Consider the following 25,285-nt stretch of genomic DNA (forward strand, 5'->3'; position numbering starts at 1 on the left):
CCCCATCACCCCTGCCAATGCCTTCAAAACTGTCTCCTCTGCTGTGGGTGCCCCCTTCTGCTGTCAGTGGCCAAGGTGGGACTCCAGCTCCGATGCTGTTGAAGCCGACACCTCCACTGCTGCTGTCTCCATCACAACTTACACTGCCTGTTCAACTGCGTTTGCCATGGCCTCCTTCACTGGGATTTTACTCAGTTGTGTAAATTGAATACATGCTGACATTGCCTGTCCTGCCATATTGTTTCTCACAGGGGTGTGGGTAGTGCACCTGTCTGCATTTGTGCCACTTCTGGCCTTAAGCCAGGGCCGGCCAGAAATTCTGCACGCGTGCGGTGCTTCTGCACATGTGCAACTTCCGGGTCATAGCGTGCACACCGCAGCCGTCAGCGTTCATGTAGTGCATGTTTCTACGCACAGATGCCGCTTTATCCACTTGCTGGGATACTCTGTACCGGCGCATTCTAGTGCTCTTTCCACAGCTTGCAAGCCAACCATGGGAAGGTATTTCGCGTATTAAAAATTTAAAATACTGTGACAGTCTACTCATTGAAACGTCTACTTTTATGTTAACAGTTTAACCCAGTAAGACAGGTAATACAGTTAACAACCGTGGGTTTTTATTAAGGCAGCTTGACTGACGGCACGTAAATAAGCGTAATGTTTTTGATCTAGTATTTAAGAAAGAGAGCACTTAGCGACTTCCAACGAACCTTATTCATCATTTCAAATAACATTTAACTAATCCAAAGTTTCCTATAACTAATTCTCGGTGCCCTCAGTTACACCCACATAATTTCTGTCTCACTGACCTTTGAACAGAATGATAACCACAGACCTCTCGATGATCACCTGTTATTTCAATACCATTATTGCTATATCTTTCATCAGTTTCGTCTGAAATCTGCATAATAACCGACAATTAGATGAATGTTATGTTTTATCAACTTCAGCTGAGAGTAGCCCTTCACACATTAAAAAAAGAACCCTAGATGTAAGTATACATTGGAACAATCGGTTTAATGACCAACTTTCCTGATAATAATGTAACATAGAGCAGAATGAGGCAGTAATGCACAGTTAGTAAACAATAATTTTTTATTATGAAAGGAATAAATCCAAACATGTTTATTACTAGTCATGAGAAATGATAATCGAGTTGATGTGTCTCATCCATTTTCTTACGGACATTTAATTGTCTTGCCGTTCTTCACTGTTGAGTACACTACACTCGTCTTTGTGATATGTATTGTTTTGTCTTGCCGATAGGAAAGTGTAGTGACGCTTCTCTCTCGTTAAAAAGGCAAAAAATGAACAGTTCTTCGTGTAGAGAATGTAAAAAGCGTGGGATGAAGGGTATTCTGTGTATCAAATGCAACTTCTGGTTACACGAAAAGTGCGCGAAAGTAAATCTAAAGTTCGTCAGCGATGATTTTCCGTGGACATGTCACGGTTGTTTACGTGACGAAACGGCCGATCTTGTAAGTGCAGTTGATACAAAAAACGAAATTATAAAGTTACTACGAAGTGACATTGAGGCATTAAAAACCGAACTTTCAACCATCAAGAAAGAAAACGATACATTAATACAAGAAAAGAAGTCCTGTGTGTAAAAGCCATCAAACGGTAAAGCAAGAAGATCGCGAAAATACGAATGACCGATCGTACTTTAAAAACAACATTTCAAGTGTTCCCGTTGATGTCTCGGTAAACTCAGTAAGCCAAAAACCGGAAGATAAATATAAATGGAAGGTGGTGACATACAGCAAAAGGAAAAACAAGGCGACAGATACGCAACAAAAGGAAAATGACTTTTTAATAATTGGCGATTCGCTGCTGAAGAATATCGCTGTCCCCAATTGCAAGATCGACGTACGACCTGGTATTAGAACGCATCAACTCGGTGAACATTTTAAAAATATGGTAAATGCAAGACAAGATACTACAGAACCAGATTCTGAAACCAGACATAACTATAATGGGGTGTTTATACATGTTGGGACGAATTCGTTAAGGAGCAGCAGTGAGGAAGAAATGGCAAGCGAAACAAGAAACATGATTCGTACTGCAAGAAATATGTATGCAGGATCTCGTCTGATACTTAGCGGAATCATAAACAGAAGGTCGGTGAGTGAAAAATATATCGCGAAAATAAACTGTGCTCTTAAAGAACAATGTGATCGTCTTGGGGCAATTTTTATAGACCCAAACAAATTCCTATGTAAAAACTCACTAGCGAAGGATGGCTTGCATTTAAATAGACTGGGGTCTGTAACCTTCAGCAGAATGTTTGCAGATGTCTGCAAAATCATTAGATGCAAGGGAAACTAATATGGCATGAAGGGGATGAAAAATCATACACTCCAGCTGGAAAAGAAAAATATAAACACCATACAAAAAAAGACGATACTAAAGAATTTGCCCCAGAATACAGCTCACAACATGTAAACCAACAAAAGAAAAATTACATAAAAGTACTTCATCAAAATATTCAATACTTTGGTAACAAAAAATTAGAAGCAGAAGTACTCCTGAGTGAAGTAAGACCAGACATATTATGCATAAGTGAACATGGACTAACTGAAAGTAAAATACATAATGTGGCAGTAAAGGACTACAAACTAGCTAGTTACTTCTATAGATCTAAATATAAGTGTGGTGGCGTTTGTATATATATATTAAAACAGGTACTCTATCAAAGAATGTAAACAATGAAGCTGCTACATTTCCCATAGCTAGAGAAAAAGACTTTGAAGTTACTGGTATAGTGGCAGAGGATTTTAGAGTGTTTTGTGTGTACAGGTCACCATGTGACAATATTAGCATCTTTCTAAAAAAAGTTGCTAGCTTATTGAGAATGAATATGAAGAGAAATCTTATTATATGTGGAGACTTCAACATTGACATGGGAAAAGACACAAAAATAAGACAGGATTTTGAAGAATTGTTAATACAGCATAACATGAAAGTGACAATAACTGCACCAACAAGAGTGACTTCACAAAGTGAGACAATTATTGACAACATAATTACTAATATGTGTAACTATGAGTCACATGTAGTTCAGACAGAAATATCTGATCATCATGGACAACTAATCAGCTTTTGCAGAAGTAATGACACAGTATCAGAACCAAAACAAACAACCAAAGAAATTAGGATCATCAGTGAACAAAATATCAACATCTTTAGAACAATGTTAAGTAAGGAAACCTGGAATGAAACCCTACAGGCCCAGAGTGTAAATGAAAAATATGATGCATTTATTTCAACAATTAAGTACCATTTTAATGTAGCATTTCCCAAAGTAAAGAGACAAGAAAGGCATCAAGATCAAACACAGTGGATTACGAGTGAAATACTAGAACAGCGAAGGAAGCTTCAGGATGTGAGACGGATGGGCGAAGCTGAAAACTATAAAATGTTAAAAAAGAAGTATAGAAAAACAATAAGAGAAGCGAAAGCAAGAGCAATTGACACCACTATAGCGAACACAAAAAACAAGGCAAAGGCAGCTTGGAATGCAATCAATGCTGAAAGAAAGGAAAAAGATGGGTCAAACAAAGAAGAAGGTATTAGGTCAATTAAAGTAGACAACACAGTGGTCACAGATGGTATGGAAATAGCAAACATACTGAATAATAACTATATCAGTGTAGTAGAAAACCTAAAATTGGAAAGAAATAGTCAAAAACAGAAGGGTATTAAGGTACCAAAAAGGTCATGCAGTACTATGTTCTTAAGACCAGTCACGGAATATGAATTGCGGAAAACTATACAGAAACTGAAGTCCAAGAAATCAGCTGGTGATGATGAAATATCAAATCATGTAATAAAGCTGGTATGTGAGGAGATAATAACACTACTGCTGAACATAGCAAACTGTTCTTTCAGAGATGCAATTTTTCCAGAAAAACTGAAGATAACGAAGGTAGTGCCAGTGTACAAGAAAGGGTGTAAGGATGATCCCAACAACTACAGACCAGTTTCACTGATATCAGGTTTCTCAAAAATCCTAGAAATGCTTATGTATACCAGATTAGTTAACTATTTGGACAAACATAACATTCTCATGACCTCACAACATGGTTTCAGAAAGGGTAAATCTACAGAATCAGCAATTGTCAGTCTAACAGAATACATTTTACAGTCCTTAGATGAGAAAAAGGTTGTCTCTGCAATGTTTCTGGATCTTTCAAAGGCATTTGACACCATTGACCATGAAATGCTGATACAAAAATTAAGCAACTATGGCATTCGGGGGCAACCAGGTGAATGGATAAAATCATACTTGTGCAACCGCAAGCAGTATGTATCATTAGGAAACTCGTACCAATCAGAAACCAAATCCATCAAATATGGAGTGCCGCAGGGTTCGGTAATGGGGCCATTGTTATTTAATGTATTTGTTAATGATATAGGTGTTGAGGAGGAAGAAAAGAAAATATTGTATGCTGATGACATGACAATACTAAATAGTGACCAAAATATGCAACAGCTTGAGAGAAGAGCATACATATCTGCAAATGTCACAGCTCAATGGCTGTTGGAAAATGAACTGGTTATAAATCTAAAAAAGACTATGTATGCAGTGTTTAAAAACAAGGAAAAGGCTGTAGACATGGATTTAGAGGTTGACGGAACAAGGCTGGAAGAAGTAGAATCTGCTAGATTCTTAGGTATTCTTGTGGATAATGAACTGAAATGGAAAAAACATATTAATAATGTCTGTAAGAAACTGAGCTCTGTCATATTCTTAATGATGCAGCTATCACAGTATTCAGACAAGAACCTTCTGTGTACAGTGTATCATGGACTTTTCGAACCATACTTACAGTATGGAGTGACGGTGTGGGGAAACTCAAACAAACAAGAGACAAAACGAGTGTTCACATTACAAAAAAAGCAATTAGGACCATTTTAAGAAGAAAGACCTCTGAAACATGCAGAAACTGTTTCAAGAATTTAGGTATCTTAACTTTTTCATCATTATATATATACAAAACAATAATGTACATCACAAAAGGTAGTGAGGACTGGATTACAAATGCTAGTGTGCACACCCACAATACAAGAAAGAAGAATGAAGTACGGAGCATACCCCACCGACTGGCAATGCTAGAAAAAAGACCCCAGTACTCTGGTATGAGACTACTAAGAATTCTGCCCAAAACCCTGCAAGATAGTGTACTTCACAATGAATTTACAAAGAAACTTAAAGACTATCTCATTGAAAAAGAGTTTTACAGTGTTGCAGAATACTTATGCCATTAAATTTGTATATATTGTTACTCATTATCAGTGATGTAAAAATGTAAGCTAAATGTGTAGAAAAATAATTGATAAAGAATTTTAATACTTTGACATGTCCTATATTACACGTATATTTACTGTACACGATGTAATCTTACAGGATCAAATAAAATTCAATTCAATTCAATTCAATTCAATTGAAAACTTACACTGGCTTCCTATTATTCAGCAGCTCAGCAAACACTGTGAGTTTTCTCTAAGAGCTACAAAAAAAAAAACAAAAAAAAAAATTGCAATTCCCAGTCATTTGTAAATGACTGAGAACATAGATCTCCCATCCTTTGCTTTTTCACAGTACCTGCCATTTCTCAGTACTTCTCTGTTAAGGTTACGGTTACCAGGGGTAAACGAGACTGGGTATGTTGCGCTCTTGCTTGTACCACATAAATAGGGAAGTGGAGCTGCTGCCCTTCATTTAGGACACATGTCTAATAACAGATGTCGCTGTCGCTTGCTGTCGCACACGTGCGCACATGTGCAGCACTTCCGCACGTCTGCACACTGTGCAGCGTTTGGCCGGCCCTGTGTGTTGCATGACTCAACAACAGGCATCGACAACAGAAGAAATGGATGTGAGCATGGTGTTCACTTCTTTAGAAAGGAAGAGGAGTGCTGTAACTACCAAAGTTGTATGCACCCACCCCCTGTTAGAACTAATGACTTTATAGGCCAGAGCACAAAAATCTGACAGCCTCTTGTGTGTTGTGTCATATGTATTTTGTCTCCCGTGTGCTTATGCTTTTTCATGTAATAAAGTTACTGTATTGATTCCATGCTACATCCATTTAAAAATATATTTGCTTCATAGGTATGCAACAGGGTAGTTATTGTGGGAGGGGGGGGCTGCTTACATTGGATTGGTTGATGTCATTTGACATGTGTCCCATTTCTGACCTGGTTTGAGCCTCATTCACATGTCTGTGAGTCTTTGAGCAACATGGTTGGGCACACATTTGCAGAAGACACTGACACAATCCACTGGATCTCATGTTAATGGAAGAGCTGCTTTTTGCCTTTATCAATATTAAGTTTCCTTGCTGTTTCTTTGGTTATTAAAGAGTAGAATTGTAAAACATGATGTACTGGGTCATACCTAATAAATTACTTGTAAAAGTGGCCGCGTTACCAACATGCTGTCAAATTTTTGCACCATGCAAATGGCATGTTTCCAGACATGGGTTTCAGTTCAAAATGGAATCTGCTCAGTCCCCTCTACAAGTCCTAGAAGATTGTAAGGGGAATATTAAAGCACCCTACATAACTTCTTAAAATACTGAGTTACTGCTGTCAAAAAATGCATGCTGAGGAAAAAACTTAAATTTAATATCAGCTTTTATTTCAGTGTTGAGGTTGACTAATGAGCAAATTTGGTAGCCATTAAATCACTTTACAGATTATTATAAGCACAGTAAACATAACTCAGTAGATACCGGATTATTGTTGTGTAGGGCAACAATGGGAGCATGAACCAAAACGATTGTCTGTAGATCAGTAACTTATCTTGTTTTTAGATGAATCCCAACCCTAACATGATTTGCAGTTATGGCTTCATACATTTGAGACTATATTACATTTCAGACCATGTTGCAGCACGTATGTCAGAGCAGCGTTGTGGGTGAATTACAAAGTAGTAATGTAGGTTACAATTGTTGTTAATGGAAAGTACACACAATGTCAATCACTGCTGGAGAAAACTTGCAGAGACTGATCTCATCTTACCAGAGCACTCTTCCAATAATGTGTAAGGCAACATCCAACAACATATAGCTGTCAATATTAAAGCCTTCTCTGTAGCATGATAAATATGGTTTTTCCACTGGTCATTTACTCACTGACTATTGTTGACATTATATATGGGACATGTTTACTCCCATAGGACAACCTTAACCATGGACACAAATGGAGACATCTTGATATGAAAGACCGTAATCTCCCATTTGATATATCTTTATTTGAATGAGATGATATTTTTAAGCCTTTACTGCAGAGTGTGATCCCTTTTAATAAGAAATAAATTTTTTTTCCCCAGTAATATGGATACATTTGTGCAAATTTGTAATTACTCATTTCTGCAGTGTATTTCTGTTTCTCACACTGGAGCTGCATGTGTTTAACAGTATCGTTACTTATAGTAATACTATCAAACCAATACAAAGCAACAATGTTCATGAAAGCAATTTCATATGAGAGGCATGGAATGACATATGTGTGAGTGCTTTTTCTTTATTGTAATTTGCACATAATTGATTAAATTTACATAGGGGTAATTTTTCACAGGATTGGTGCTGAATACAATTGCTTTCCTAACACTGCGGTCACCCAGTCTGGTTACAAACAGTATGTCCATTTACCTGCAGGCACTTGCTCTGTCTGACAATGGTGTCCTGGTGTTTAGCACTGCAGTGAATGTGCTCCGTAAGCACTGTGAACCATTTAACATGCTAATTGTGGTAAGTATTTCAATACTAATAGTCATTCATAAACACATAAGCCTACCATCTATGCACCACAATATGATGCTTACTCACTTAAAAATCATAGTTGTGAGTATGTAATTCCTTAGAGTATATTTTCTGACACTACTTCTTAATAAAAGGAAAATGGATGATATATTAGTTACTAATGAGATATATAATACTTATTTAAAAGTAAAAGGTATCATATCAAGTTAATAAACAATAAGGCATGCTACTGTAGGATGTAGGAACTGAAAACTTGAAGACACACATATACTAAGTTACGTGATATGCAAGAATGGTGGGCTGCTATTCACAAACTGAGGAATGAACTCACAGACACTAAAATGAATGCCAGAAACTAAATAATAATGAAGTTTATCAATAAATTGATACCTACCCATTAACAAAAGTAGAACAAATAACTGTATGTATACCATTTTAACACATTATAGATTGGTGTCTGTTGACACAGATGAAATGTTGACTGACTTCAATCATTTTGTCATTATTCTGCACTTTCTTATAAATGAACTCACATTTAAAAAGTTAATTAATAATATCTATGAGCATTTGTTTTACAATTTTTTGCTTACAGACTGCTTGATGGACCTCTAGTGATAGAAAGTGATATAAATTCACAAGATTTCTGTATCATCGTGTCATGTGCTACTTATCATGGTGAACATTTTTGCTTGCATAATCTGTATTGTATTTATCTTACTCAGCAATGGCCTAGGTTCTGCGAACACAGTCATTGTATTTAGCAGTTTTCATCAATGACTTTCCCTCAATAAAATAATTTACATAAAGGTGCTAGCTTTGCAAATAAACTCTATAGAGAAATTTCATGATTTAAGATATATACAACTTTGTATCTCAGATTCACTTTAGAAAAATCAAGCAATCCCAGTCGACATACCAGTGGATGACTAGATATAATTCTTCATTCATCCAGCAAGTTCACTAGGTGCCAAAGGTAGGTACGGCCCAGAAGGACACATTCACCAGTGACAGGTCACGTGGCAAAACAATGTGGCAGATATAAGGGCTGCTGCAGACCACAACATCTTCCCTTGTCAACCAGCCAGAGACTACAGCAAGATCTCTCATGCATGTATTGCAGACAACCCTGTGCTGCATGGTTTTCTCCTAGACAGTAATTTGGACATTGTTACCAACTGAAAAGATTTGGACAGTGCATGGTGTTGCCTTCCTGGCTAATGCAGTATGGTTTTCATTCACCATTCAATTTACAATTGTGTTTTCAGTGAACAAACTAACAGCATGTAAGAACACTGAGAGCATGGATTATAATTGAGTTTTTACAGTCAAACCTACAATTCCTGTTTCCCAGCAGTGATGTATGAGTTATTCAAGAAGCATTCATAGTACTGTATTAACTAACAGGTATCTACCCTAGAGTTCTTGATTTGTGTGTTCCAGAAGAGTCAAGAAGTATTGGTTTTCGTGATTTGATTGTAGCACTGAATAAAGTCTGGGTTGTTGAAGAAACACTGTTAAAACAGTGGCAATGAGTAATTTTTTGGAATTGCAGCACACTTCATTCCAGAAGAGGACTTGTCAGGTCATTTTTCTGAGTGTTTCAACCATAATGAATGTCAGTTTGTCAAGCCCTGGAAATGACAGCTTGAGCAGTAGCCCAACTCCTACAGTCGCTGATGAATCAGGCATGTCTACAATCACTTCCAGAAATTATGGCTTTTCAGCCCTCCAGTGGAGCTCAAGACTACTATAAAATGTACTAGAAGCATTTAGCATTTCATTTCCAGGCAAGTGACATTAAACCAACAGGTCTATTATCTTGTACAATTATTCACCTCTTGATCTGACCCATCAGTGTTGCCCATCACCACTTTTCACTTGCTTATAAGTGAACATTTTTTGCAAAATGCATATGATGGACACTCACTTAGAGTTCCTGCAACATTGTAAGGCAACCTAAGACAGTTATGCATCATGGATCGCAGACCTACAAGATCTCAGTAGGAAATGTAAGTTTGCACGTCCTTGTAGCCTGCTACATTCAAAATCATTAATACATGACTTATATTTGCACTGGACAGTAAAATGTGTGCTCTAGTGTTAAGACAATCATATTTTAGTTGAAATTTTGTGTACTGCTAGGGCATTAGAGATTTATCAAGCAGCTCAGGCTACCATTTACAGAGACTGAAATCATCTTGATCAGCAAATGTGCTATGATCTAGCCTGTCTGATTGTGAAATTACAGAAATATTGTGAATTCCAGGTGGCAGTGGAGTGGCTCCAACTCAACCAGATGGGAATCAAACCCAACATCATAATAATATTTCCACCCAGCCTCGGCAACATTTATGCAGGCTACCCTGTTGGCCTCATCATTCTTCTCAACGTGCTATATTTAGTTATCCATATTACATCTGTGAACAGTGTTTTAGCCAGTGTCACATAGAATGTGTTTGTCAGAACCAGCTGCACCATAACCAGTCAAGTGCTACCATGGAAATGGAAATGTCGTGTGGCTAGGGCCTCCCGTCGGGTAGACCGTTCGCCTGGTGCAGGTCTTTCGATTTGACGCCACTTCGGCGACCTGCGCGTCGATGGGGATGAAATGACCATGAAAATAAATGACATCACAGTCCAGGGTAGTACAATGCTGGCTTACTCTGTCAGCAACATTTCATGGTGTTCTCATTTTACTCCTGTTTGATACTGGACTCAGTCTCAATTACTGATCAGCAAGCTTATCTCTGTTTAGGGTATCCACCCTTAAAATCAGTAGCAACTAAGCTGTTGACTTTTGCTCGTCATGAAATTCCTATAACAGGTCAGGTAGTTCTGGAATTAACATATAAGCAGGTAACCAGAACCCTTCCTTTCTTTGTAGCAGCAGAACCCTCTGTGGAAAATATTTTGAACCTGGATGTGTATTCTATCCAACACTTGGTGCAAGCAATCCACAGTACTGTTCCAGATGCAGAACTGGAGTTATTATCTACAATATGCTCTCTTGTTTATTACAGGACAGGGACTGGCTACTAATTTTTTTTAATCACATTACACTCAGAGGACCAAAATTGTCCAGAGTCTGCCTGATAACTTTAGGCTTGTGGGATCAGGTTAAAGTAGAACTGGACTGCTTCAAAGAGTTAAAATTACTGTCCCTGATTCCTAATAACAGATGAGTGTCACCTTAAGTAATTGCTCACAAACTAAGTGGAGTGTTACTCCCTTGTGAGAACTTCAGAAAAAAGTAAATGTGTAACTGATTGTGGACTTCTACCCACTTCTGTGTCCTGATGAATTATTTCAGAACTGGCAGAGAGTCAGTGCTTCTGCAAGATTGATATTCAGATGCTTGTTTTTGACATCCTTTGGATGAGGCTTCCAAAGCCATTTTGGTATTAAATATTCCTTTAGGTCTCTATCAGTATAACAGGTTACCTTTTGCTTTCCTTGCAGACCAACAATCATCCTGAAATTTCTAGGACACATAATTGCCAACATTCCACAGTGCTTAAATTACCTGGGTGATATATGAGGGCATGCTGGAAAGTAATGCCTTCAATTTTTTTATGTGAAATATCTTAAAGGTTTTTAAATAAAACAGAAACATTACTAACATTCAACATCTTTATTCTTCATTCTTACATAACTGCAGTTCTCTGCCTCTAGAGGGCTTCAAATTATAGTGTATAACACAGAAGTGTGTAATGTAATTATGTCAGCGTGTGACAAACAACATGCTGTAATTGAGTTTCGAATTCAAAGAATTCATCCATATGAGGTGCACCCTTTCCTTCAGTATGATAATGTCAGACAACACGAATGCTGTGATATCTGCAACAATCTAGCACTTGGATTCACTGTCATTGATTATCCACCCCTACAGTCCTGACTCAGCCCCTTCTGATTTTCTTCTGCTTCCAAAATTTAAAGAACTCCTTCAAGGACTTTACTTTGATAGTGATGAACAGGTCCAAGCAGAGGTGAGATTATAGCTCCATCAAAAAAGTCAAACTATGTACAGTGACCGTGTCAACAAGCTGGTCTCCTGTTAGGACAAATATGTTCGTCCCCACAGTGACTATGTTGAGAAACAAATAGGTAGACATGAAGAATAAAGATGTTGAATGTTAGTGATATTCGTTTTATTTAAAAATATTTGAGAGTTTTCACATAAAAAGTTCAGAGCATGCTCTCATAGTAGTCACAGGAAGGACTCAGCAGGAGCATACATCAAATTTTCAACCTTTTTAAAAGCTGGGTTAAAATGTAACATCTGAAAATGCTTCTCCTTTCAGCCTTCTATTTACCATATAGGATATATTCTTAGCTGGGGATGACCTTAAACTGACATCAGAGAATGTGACAGCTATTTCCATTGTTCCTATACCAAAGAAAGTAAATGATCTATAAGTTTTTGTGAACAGCATTACATATTATAACAGATTTATTTCCAAAATTAGAATGATAGCTCAACTGTTGAATTGACTGCATGAAGAAAGGTCCCTTTCCCCATGGTCCACAGATTGTCAGCTAGCATTTCTTAAGTAAAGGAATGTTTCCAAACTGTTTCTTGCCTCACATTGTATCAATATCATTCACCTCTAGAACTGGCCACAGATGCATCGCCCTATGATGACAAGGCCATTCTGTCTTCTAAGAACCCAAATGGTATAGAACAACATGTTGTGTTTACCTCTAAGATGCTCACCACAGCACAAGAATATTATTACTAGATGGAGATGGTGGCACTGACAACTATCTTTGGTATCCAAAAATTATGTATTTCCCTGTATGGTAACTAATTCCAAGCTTGTCACAGATCATCAATCATTGTGATCCGTGTTTGACCCTGAGATGCCAGAACGGACATCTCAGATGTTACAGTGCTGGGCTTTTTTCTTATAAACTTACCAGTATTCCATTCATTATTGTACACAGTCAAGCATGTGACTGCATATGTGCTGTCATGGTTCCCTATGTGTCCCAGTGAGGAATCTGATGAACAAGAGACTGTTTGCTTTCACATTGATTCACAGTCATCATTGGCATAAGTATCCTTCCATGCTGCACATACTGACCTTGCAGGATATATTCTTATATCAAATGACCCATTTGATATAAGAATATATTCTGCAAGGTCAGTATGCGCAGCATGGAAGGATACATATGCCAATGATGACTGTGAATCAATGTGAAAGCAAACATTCTCTTGTTCATCAGATTCCTCTTATATCAAATGATCCATTTGATATAGGAATATATCTGGCAAGGTCAGTATATGCAGCATGGAAGGATACATTTGCCAATGCCAGGTAATGCAGGAGACACCCATACCAGATTTAAGGTTTGCCACTGACCACCAATGGCTCACTTGTCAGCTAGAGATTGTTTACAGCAGTCTCCTTGGTGTATCTACTGACAGTTACCCTGTTCTATGTGGTTTTCTTGTGGACTGTATTTTATACTTTGTTACTGACTGATAACATTTGGATAATGCATGGATTTGCCTGTTGCGTAATGTGGGACTGTCTTCGCTCACCCTTCAAATGGCCACTGGATTTTCAGTGAACAAACTGATAGCATATGGGTGCACTGAGAGCATGATTTATATCAGTGTTTCCCAGTCACACACACACACTGTGTTCTCCAGCTCTGCTGTGTGTTATTCAGCAAATATTCAGAGTACTGTACTGATCATGAGGTAGCCACATTCAGAATTCTTTTCTTTAGTGTATTCCACAAGAGTCAAGAACTATTAATTTATATAACTTGATAGTTAATAAGTTGCACTTAATAAAATCTGAGTTGTTGAAGAAGCAGACTTACAACAAAAATGTTACCAACTGATGCCAGTGATAATTATCGTTACAGAGAGCTGAAACCAACGTTCTTTGTTGTTATGGAGTAAGACTGTTTTCTACTATTTATACAGTTACACATGAAGTGTGCCACAATTTGATTATTGTGTTATTGTGGCATATATGTTACTGTTAATTTTAACAATATGTGAAACCAATTAATGGTTGTTGCTTCATTTCACCATTATTGATCTTCATACTGAGGTTACCAATGCTTTAAAGACTTTTTCAATGACTGCAGATGTACAGAATGTGATGCATGTTAGGATATCGGTAAGAAAGTAATGTGTTGAAAGCAAATGAGTAGACAAAATAGTTGTTGCAGTTGTAAATTATACAAGAGACTAGTCACACTGATGCCACTTTAAATACACTGGTGTTCAAAACTTAAAGATGACAGTAACTGTCACACAATATGTCACTGCCAAGTAACGTGGCTCACTGAATCTTGAGCATGTGTAGAAATAAATTCTACAGGAGGTACCTGAGAGATATAATGTAATGAGACAAACAGAAATGACACTTTTATGCGAACACAATAATTATACTGAAGTCCCCATTATTCATGAAGGTCCCCTGAACATAACAAAGGGTGGGACATGCTTCTTAATAGTGCGTGTGATCACCATGGATGGCAGTGCATGGTCTTCAATGTACTCCCAAGCTGGTGCAAGGCTGGTAAGGAGTTCTTGTGCTTGGCATTCCATTCCTGCATCAGCACAGTTGACAACTGCTGAATGGTCATTGGTGCATGTGGTCATGCTGCAGTATGTCTTTTCAATGCATCCCACATGTTCTTGATGGGATTCACAGAATATCCTCTTGCTCCAAGAGCTCCTCCACCTGCATAGTTCAATGTGGCTGGGCATTGTCATCCATAAAAATGAAATCAGAGCCAAATGCATTCCTGTAAATATGCACATGGCAGAGTATGGTGACCAGTGAAAGTACTGTTTTCAAAGATTTGGAGGTCAGTATGCCCATCCATCATTATGCCTCCCTACATCGTAACATCTGGACCACCAATACACTCATGTTTGACAGTGTCCCTGGCTGCTTTAGATGTTCCCACCTCTTGCCATATCAGGTGAGGGTATGTACAGCATTGTCAAACATGATAGATTATCTAAGTATCATGAGGTTGTATGTTTACAAATGGTCCTCCTGTGTTTTCTGCGCCTTTTGAAATGCTGCTTTTGTATGACTTTATTTCACTGATGCACAATGAGTATGTTGGTTCTCTGATGTTTCTGCCAGAAATTCATTTTCAGTAGGCAGTACCTAGCTGTTTTGTGATTTTTCATTTACTGAATGAGAGATCAACTGTGATGTGTGCTTTTGTACTGTCCTACAATTTTTTGTGTTCATAATATCAAGTTTTCTTTAATTTATTCACTGTCTTTTCGGAATATGTTCATTAATTTTTAATTTTTTCCCACTAATTCAACTAATTTGACCCATTTTTTGTATTTTTATCATTCTGTTAGTCACAAAGATATGTAGAATTTCAAGAAAATGAGCAACCAAAAATGACTTCCCATGGAATATACCATAGTATGCCATAGTCCATAGAATTTCATTCCTCTGCTGCATAGAATCTTATTGTTAAGTCAAGGACCCATTCCGTTGTGAAAAGAGAGGTGACTGGTGATGAGTGACAGTACATTAGTGTCAGTGAAACAAAGCATATGATCAAGGTGTGCCTCATACCAGTCATCTTAATGTGGAAAATTCTCCCTGATGGATATCTGAATAGGGTACTATCCACTAAAAGATGGCATCATACTCCAGTGAGTTGTCTTCTGTTGAAACTGATGAAGATACTAATGTGTTGAAGCTTTAAATATTATGTGTTGTGTTTGGACTCTGTCCTAAGCATTTAGGTTGGAGGTTGTAATGTGTTCCAGAGTGGACGACTACCTTTTTTAGTCCAGTGATTATCTATGTATGTTTTTCAACTTCACTCTATTAGATCTTTCTCAAATAAAATTTAAATTTTTATCTTTTCTTCTTTTTCTTTTTGATGTTAATCAAATTTTGCATGGGGATTGGCTGTATGCCTTTCGTGTCTCTTCAGTTGTCAGTTACCTAAGCAAGGGAAATCATGTGGCACTTGTCTATGAATTGTGTAAACATCATTCTGTGTGTTATCGTTTTTTAACCCTTTATGTATCATATTTTCTCATGCATAAATTGGGTACCAGCCCAAAATTTGACTAAATGAGTTTGGGAAACTGCCTAAAAACCACTCTCAGGCTGGTCAGTGTATCAGCCAGCCTCATTAATCTGCCTTGTAGATTCACTCCAGGTCTGGGAAATTCCAATTTTTATCATACTTTTAAAACAAATGTATCCTTTCTCACAACATTTATCTCTCAAGCATTTTAGAACAAGTGCTAAATATGGATACGTCATGTGCTCAAAAAACTCATCACTGCCATCATTTATCATCATCATCATTATTGACTTTTCTTTATGTATTGCCCCTTTGTACCAAATTTGTCTCATATGATTTTATAATTGGTGCTTAGTAACTTGGTATGATATGACCAAATAAAACTATCAGCCTCATCAAGACAATTTGTGTGTTTACTGCTCAGTGCCACATGCATAATATTTGGTGAGCTGTCTTTTCTCATAATATTGTTTGAAACAACATTTCAAAGAAATAAAAATAGAAAAAACTTATCTTCACAAGTTATAGACTTACAGTTGCAAACCTAACAAGAGTGTGTTCCAGATGCTCAAAAGTTTCATGGATCTTTTGACTGTTAGATTCCAGTCAGTGAATTTTAAAAAATGTTTAGTTATTTATTCATCCTTTGGTCACTGTTTAGAGCAATATTGGGTGCATCAGTGTACATTTACAATTTCAGCTACAGTACAAATTACAATTTTAGCACATTTATTATTATTTTGCAATAGATTTACATGTATATGTAAAAAACTAATGAAAACATAGGCAAAACAATTAATATTAATTTAATTCATTGCTTGTAGGAGACCAATTCCACTTTCTGCTGTAATTAATGAGACATACGGAAAATTTCCAAGTTTACTTTTCTTTGACACAGTGTATGTAACATAGTTCTCAAGCTACTGCTTTAGTACTGTAGAATCTTTCTGATTCTTTTGGACTGCTCTCAAAATATTGTTTTACACTGTGCAAACATGCTGTTTTCAAGTACTCTCTTAGTTTTGTTTTGAAAACTGGTATTGCTTTTATATTTTTAAACTGCTCAGTAATATGTTGTATAATAAGCACTCTGATTTAGTAGGGTCTTTATCAACTAGTTGGGTGGTGTAATTGTGTAATTCTCTGTTTAGCATTGGTGTACAATTTAATGTGGGACACAAGATAGTTTCAAATATACACATAGATGGTATGGTCATTATCCTATATTCTTTAAATTTTATTTTACAAGACTCTCTTGGTGATAGGTTTCCAGTACATCTGATTGGTTTTTTTTCCAGTTCCAGCAGTATGTTCATATGCTCATTTGCTGCCCTATGCCATATTATTATGCAGAATGATATATGTAGATGAATTAGTTCATAGTACATCATTCACAGTGTAGCTACATCAGCTGTGTGGAACTTTTTCTTTTTTAAAAATACACTGCTGCTTATTTTTGACCTGATCTTTGTATATGATTTTCCTTTCATAAGTCTGTCTATTTGCAATCCCACGAACTTGCATTGTCAACATCTCCTAGCATTGTGTTCGTAAGTCTTATATTTAGTTTCTTTTCACTTGTTGTTACCTTTTCTAGTATTTCCATGTAGATGTTTTCTTTACATTCACAAATCTTTTCTTTACATTTACAAATCAATTGTTTTCACTTAAATATTTATTTTCCCTTTCTATGTCCATGAAACATAGGAACATAGAAAGACAGATCACTTATCATTTAGCTACAATATAGCAGGTCAGAAACTGGAAGCAGTTAATTCCATAAATTATCTGGGAGTACGCATTAGGAGTGATTTAAAATGGAATGATCATATAAAGTTGATCGTTGGTAAAGCAGATGCCAGACTGAGATTCATTGGAAGAATCCTAAGGAAAGGCAATCCGAAAACAAAGGAAGTAGGTTACAGTATGCTTGTTCACCCACTGCTTGAATACTGCTCAGTGGTGTGGGATCTGTGCCAGATAGGGTTGATAGAAGAGATAGAGAAGATCCAACGGAGAGCAGCGCGCTTCGTTACAGGATCATTTAGTAATCGCGAAAGCGTTACGGAGATGATAGATTAACTCCAGCGGAAGACTCTGCAAGAGAGACACTCAGTAGCTCGGTATGGGCTTTTGTTGAAGTTTCGAGAACAGACCTTCACCGAAGAGTCAAGCAGTATATTGTCCCCTCCTACGTATATCTCGCGAAGAGACCATGAGGATAAAATCAGAGAGATTAGAGCCCACACAGAAGCATATCAACAATCCTTCATTCCACAAACAATACGAGACTGGAATAGAAGGAAGACCCGATAGAGGTACTCAAGGTACCCTCCGCCACACACTGTCAGGTGGCTTGCGGAGTATGAATGTAGATGTAGATGTAGATAGTTCTTGTTTGTAAATCATTTGTTGAGCTACTACTTCCAATGAGGGGTGCATCATCTGCGTACATGATTACACTTTCTTTCACTGATGCTGTGATGTCATTTACATACAATAAACATTAGTGGACCAAATATTGAGCCTTGTGCTATTCCATACTTTACCATTTGAAAATCAGAGTAAAAGGTCTCCATTTTATTATTTACATTGGATCTTAATTCTACACTTTGTTCTCTGTTTTCTGTAAATGATTTTATTGACTGGCTTTATTCTCCCTGATGCCAAATGTATGCAGTTTACTTAACAGAGTAGTATGGCATAGACAGACAAAGACTTTGAGGGACATTTTACCCATGTTCATAATCATGTAATAACAAGAACTGGCTAACCTAATAAAGAAAGAGATATGTAAAAGCTTGTAATGGCATTCTCTCATGTACTTCTCCCATTAATAATGTTTATCTTATCTTCAGTGGCATTGGAACAGAAAGGTGGATTCTTAGGACACATTTTACAAATATTCAGAAGTATTAGTATTAAACCCACTGCAAGTTACTGTTAATTACTTTTCAGAACTAAGAAAACATATTATGTAGAGAATTATGTAAAAATCTGCTGAATTTAAATGATAAAAATTGAAATGTATCATCGTGGTTCAATAAAAAAAAATACCTGAAACATTCTGAGGAAAAGGACGTGTCAGAACACTGTCAGCAGATGCACAAAATGTGGGGAAAAGTTTGCCTAGACTGATGAGCTGCAGTCACATGTTGGTGCATATTTATGGCAGGGTACAAATATGTCAAAATTCACATGAAGTGATGCACCACTCCTGCCAACAAGGCACTAGTCTGACAAGTGGTGGAGTTATTCAAGTCTGAGGCATGCTTATATGAGATAACATGTAACTCATGAGAGGTCTACCATTACCTCTCAGCAATGTTAAATAGAGGAACCCACTGTCTGTGCATCAAATAGTTCACTTGTAGCAACCTTCAAGTGCTCAGTATGTTCCACAAGGCAATAAATTACCCAGTTGCTCCTGAATTGTTTTGAAATTGTTCGAGAAATATTTCTTGTTCCCTCCCCCCCTTCCTCCTGGCAAGCTTCCTCCTGTCACCTTGCCTTTGGTTTTTATTAAGCCTTTGTGGGGCACCACTGAGTGAGATACATGCACCTTCAACCCATCTAGGCAAATCTCTATTGTGTGCAGTGGCTGAACTGTAATGAATCACAGTGGCTTCCCACTTTCATCATGTCTCTCCATATCTTTTGTATCATCAGGACAATTAGGAGTGCTATGCACCATTAGGTAGGGGAATCTAATTCAATTGTTCTTAAGGTTATATTCAAAAGAAATTGTTGACTGATGACATTTCTGAAAATGTCCTCTGTTTACCATATGATTCTTCATGTATTCTTTATGTGTCAGTTTTATTGCTCATTGTTTTTATGTGGCCATCTCTCTTGCATAAAGAGTTGAAATACAGGTTAAAGGAAGTTGGAAGTCAAAAAAGGAAAACACATTATTGGTACTCTGTAAAAAAGAAGTACAATGTAAATGTATCCAGAATGAGATTTTCACTCTGCAGCGGAGTGTGCGCTGATATGAAACTTCCTGGCAGATTAAAACTGTGTGCCCGACCGAGACTCGAACTCGGGACCTTTGCCTTTTGTGGCCAAGTGCTCTACCAGCTGAGCTACCGAAGCACAACTCATGCCCGGTACTCACAGCTTTACTTCTGCCAGTATCTCGTCTCCTACCTTCCAAACTTTACAGAAGCTCTCCTGTGAACCTTACAGAACTAGCACTCCTGAAAGAAAGGATACTGTGGAGACATGGCTTAGCCACAGCCTGGGGGATGTTTCCAGAATGAGATTTTCACTCTGCAGCGGAGTGTGCGCTGATATGAAACTTCCTAGCAGATTAAAACTGTGTGCCCGACCGAGGCTCGAACTTGGGACCTTTGCCTTTCGCGGGCAAGTGCTCTACCATCTGAGCTACCGAAGCACGACTCACGCCCAGTACTCACAGCTTTACTTCTGCCAGTATCTCATCTCCTACCTTCCAAACTTTACAGAAGTTCTCCTGGGAACCTTGAAGAACTAGCACTCCTGAAAGAAAGGATACTGAGGAGACGTGGCTTAGCCACAGCCTGGGGGATGTTTCCATAATGAGATTTTCACTCTGCAGCGGAGTGTGCGCTGATATGAAGCTGTGAGTACCGGGCGTGAGTTGTGCTTCGGTAGCTCAGATGGTAGAGCACTTGCCCGCGAAAGGCAAAGGTCCCGAGTTCGAGTCTCGGTCGGGCACACAGTTTTAATCTGCCACGAAGTTTCATATCAGTGCACACTCCACTGCAGAGTGAAAATCTCATTCTGGAAACATCCCCCAGGCTGTGGCTAAGCCATGTCTCCGCAGTATCCTTTCTTTCAGGAATGCTAGTTCTGCAAGGTTCGCGGGAGAGCTTCTGTAAAGTTTGGAAGGTAGGAGACGAGATACTGGCAGAAGTAATGCTGTGAGTACTGGGCGTGAGTCGTGCTTCGGTAGCTCAGATGGTAGAGCACTTGCCTGCGAAAGGCAAAGCTCCTGAGTTCGAGTCTCGGCCAGGCACACAGTTTTAATCTGCCAGGAAGTTTCAATGTAAATGTTTCGTGTCAGATGAGGTTATGTGTTAGATATAGTGGTATTATTTTTGTACACATTAGTATTGTACACCTACAGAAATAAATAGACTCAATATATTTTCACTAAATGTATGGTATCACCATTTTATAACGTTTTCTATTCTTTCAGGAACACGGATGGCTTTGTATATGCCACAGAATAACATCAGGTCTTTTCTTTCATTATTCAGCATGGCTTGTTGTTGCACTTACCTTTGAAAGACTCTTAATGATCCGCTGGCCTATGCATTCATATTCTATCTGCAGAATTCGACCTGCAATTTTTGTTACCACTCTTGTTGGACTTGTGGTATTTTTGCTGAATCTTGCCAGGTTAAAGACCCAAGGTTTGTTTGAATATTAAATGTGTTTCTTAGACCTGTGATATGAAGCAGAATATGTTTGTTCATACATCTGTATGTGCAGTGGCCAATAAAATAATATCTCTGCTGCACCTGTGTTTAAGAATAGGATTAATTGCTGCATGCCACAGACAGGACATGTTGAGTTGCAGACAGGCACAACAAAAAACTGCTATACAGGTGAGTTTTCAGCCAAGAGGCCTTCTTCTAAAATAGAAAAGGCACACACATCCAAGCAAGTCAACTCTCACACCCACATGACAACTGTCTCTGACCACCGAGGCCAATGGCCAGAGACAATGGTCACGTGTGTGTGAGTTTTCTTGTGCGAATTTTTGTGTCTTCTTTTTAAAGGAAGGCATTTTGGACAAAAGTTCACAAATACAGCAGTATTTTTGTTGTGCCTGTCTGCGACTCAACATTTCCTTTACATGTTGACTATCACTTTATCCTTTTGATAATATTATTTTTATTTCATCCTGGATTTTCAATTGTTTGATTGTACTTATAGTTACACATGATTTATCATTATTGCTTTGTATTAAAGTTTGTGAAAATAATATGACATTTACATGATACTTTAATTGTGCCTAACATTTACATTTTACTGACAATCTCTGTTCAATGTGACCATGATATAATAAGGAGTAGCAAACATTCCTTTGTACAATAAAACAAGGCAATGCACTTCTGTTATTCACTCACGCAGAACTAAGTAGTTGAAAACATTGCTTAAAATGTAACACACTGTAGTCTGTGTTTGTGCCAAGCATTATATAAAGGAACATTCATTTTGATATGGTGCTGTTTTAACTGGCACTGCAGTTGACTGAAATATCATGCTTGTATTATTCAAACCATAATAATGTCATGCTACTGCTAATAACACTTTCATTGTCATCTGTTGGTCATTATGTGGCTGTACTTTGACACAGGCACTAGCTGAAATAGTCTCATGTCAGAGATATAACACAGCATGGTTCTCCAGCCAAGCCCCACAAACCAGTACCAAAGGAATACCACCTTCATTACCCAATATCATACTTGACTGGAACAACTTAACCACATCCTTTGCCTGGGCTTCAACTACTCATTATTGTGGCTATAAATGAGTAACATCCTTCCCACAATCATTCTCATCTCTCCCAAAGTGATATTTCACCTCACCCATTCTAGAAAATGTCCTGCCCCATGCTTATGCCATATCTACTCCCAACTCTTCACCAGTTGGGTCATATCCCTGTGGAATACACGACGCAACATTCGTCAAATGCACACCATGCTTGACTTCAGTGGCTGTTTTACAACGCATTCCACCTGGATTGTTCCTCACCCCACTCACCACCCCCCCCCCCCCCCCCCCCCCCTCCCAGCACTCATAGGAACCACCAGCATCACTGAATTATGCAGTCTCCATTAGTCCCTGCTCCACACTCAGCTCCACTCTTGTTCCCATGCCTCCCACTTCACCCCATTATTCAAAATTCACTCCTTCCTCTCCACAGTGTCCCTCTTACTTTCTTTTATCTAAATCTTCTCCTGACACACTCTTCTACTTAATCCTGTGCCACACACAACTTCCCATGCCCACACTAGGATGAGCTCACCAGTGTCATTTACTCTGTGCCATTACCTTTACTCTATCTGTAATTTATATTTCACCAAGAACTTTCCAGTGTAATATTAAATATGATCTAGGATTTTTAATAATTTCAGAGAACTGGGGTCCATAGCCTGTGGAAAATGATTGAATGATGTCTTCTTCCTTTTACTCAGCATCTATGTGCAATTTTCTAAGTAATCTGGATATATTTATCACATGAGAATGACCATAGAGAGTGAAACTAGCTAATTGTGTTAGATGTATATACTTCAGTCTGATAAAAACAGCCTAATAAAGGGAATATAGTGTTACTTAATGATTTAGAGTACATATTGTCAAAAGTGATACTGCTCCTATTGCTGCTCCTGATGTCCTGGTAACTGGGTTTACAGATTAGTTGACATTTATGCATAAGTAACATAACCTACTTGTGTTTTGAGAACCCACTGAAGGAAAGAAAAGTGAAAAATCATAAATTCTACTTCAAACATTTATTCATCCAAAAAGATCATCCACTGTTACCAACTGATGGCTGCAACAACTCTCATTGGAAGAAGGCAAAATAAGCCCCCCTAATGTTGAAAAGAAATTGAAACTGTTTCGCATGGCCCTGCAGGAACTTTTTATTGGGTTCTACATTGGATACATTATGCAGCTAGCCTGTTTTGTATGTGTATTATACCACTAAGTGTGACTGTGGTGGTCTGGTGCGTGGACCACTGGACTTCAGCACTAGAGATCTTTGATTCAATTCTAGTGAGGGGCATGGATTTTTTATTGTTCCAGTCCCTTCAGGAAATCCCCAGGTCCACTCAGACTGCTGACAAAATGAGTATGGACTCTTTCCCAGTGCAAAAGGCTGACTGGGTGTGGGGGCCCCTTCCCCTCATAGTGCCATGAAAACAAAAAGACTGCTCCCTACCTGTAGTGATGCCGATAGTCCAGTCACAAGTTTGCACCACAGACTTCACCTTCACTTGTACTAAACCCTTATGCCATAGACAGCCACACAAATGAAAGAGTTTAACATCCAATTTATATCAAGATCAGCACAGGCAGAGCACAAGCTCGGACTAAGAGGAGCATCCCAGCAGTTTCCTACAATGATTCATGTACTTCCAGATAACCTAAATCAGAATGACCAGATATGGATTGAAAAGCACATACTTTGAATATAAATCCTGTTTCTTAACTAATGTCTTACTTCATTAGTTGAGATATGCCACCTCACTTAGTTGACGAAAGACAGTAAGAAATCACATCCCTTCAGGAGAAGGGTACAGAGCAACAACTCAACATTATAGATCAACATCCCTATTATTTGTCTGAAACATTTTTGAAGTGCATTATTATGATATTCCTGAAAAAAAAGAACTGCTTCTCTCCAATAATCGATAAGGATTTTTAATGAATCACTGTCAGAAACACAGCTCACCCTCTTCACACTTGATATCATGCCAATTAGAATATAGATTAACAGATAAGTTTCAGTTTACTGGTATTAAAGTCAAATGTGAATTATGTTAACAGAGGACATAACAGGGGCCGTATTAGCAACAGAATGTAGATTAGCAGAGTAGAGAATGTAATTTCCCATCACTCCCTTTGGAAATGGAACACAGAAAGCAACTAATAATGGCACACCAACCTCCACCATGCAGTTTATAGTCATTTATGGGAGAGATAAGATGCCAATACACCAAATAAATCCAAATGTAGTGTAGTTCTAGAGAATGCATACAAGTAAAATTATTTTCTTGATGAGATCAAGAAAATGTAAGCTTGTAAGATTATTATACAATTTATTCTGTCTTTAAGTGGTGGTAAATCATTTATTATTATTAGGGGAAGGCGGGGTAAAGTGGCCACTCTAAGTGAAATTGAATTTTCATGAAACCATGGCTATTAACAGAAGCTTGTGGCATATACCAAGTATTTATAGCTAAGGTAAAAGTATATGTTGTAAGACGTATAAACGTTTTTGTGAATGCTTCCATAAGGGCCAATTTTACCTATCTAATGGGATAAATTGGCCAGTCCTTTGCCACCATTCCCACATAGACTGTTAAGTTTAAAAGCATGGGTAGGATTATAGTTTTTATTTCACCAGTGACTATTATTAAAAGAACAGTAATATGAAGGAGAAGGAAATGTGTTGCAATACATTGCTGGCATAAAAAGATCAACAAATGAGTAGTATTAATTATTCCTAATGATGTAAATAGAGAAATCAGTGACTAACTGTGGGTTACTATTTCAGTCTAATTCAGTCACAATTTGTCCACTCAGGAGCAATATTAAGTCATGTACAAACTCGCAAGTGAAGTTGTCATCATCCTCATCACATTCAACCCACAGTTCATGAGCTCAGCATTTATAACTCCAAAATCTTATCCATACTTCATTTTCTTTAGATCCAGAAAATGCTACCTTGCATTAAAAGCAATCTGTGCCAC

At 37.9% G+C, this 25,285-nt stretch overlaps 1 protein-coding gene across 2 annotated transcripts in view; it reads left to right on the top strand.

Moving 5' to 3' along the window:
- LOC124722971 overlaps positions 1-25,285 on the top strand; it is a 339,558-nt gene that overhangs the window by 286,205 nt on the left and 28,068 nt on the right. For both annotated transcript variants that reach the window (XM_047248138.1, XM_047248139.1), the window contains exons 4-5: positions 7,588-7,760; positions 20,995-21,211. In XM_047248138.1, coding sequence (XP_047104094.1) covers positions 7,588-7,760; positions 20,995-21,211 — 390 coding nt within the window. The remainder of the gene's footprint in view (positions 1-7,587; positions 7,761-20,994; positions 21,212-25,285) is intronic.

The sequence above is a fragment of the Schistocerca piceifrons genome, chromosome X, assembly GCF_021461385.2.
Source record: "Schistocerca piceifrons isolate TAMUIC-IGC-003096 chromosome X, iqSchPice1.1, whole genome shotgun sequence".
NCBI lineage: Eukaryota > Metazoa > Arthropoda > Insecta > Orthoptera > Acrididae > Schistocerca > Schistocerca piceifrons.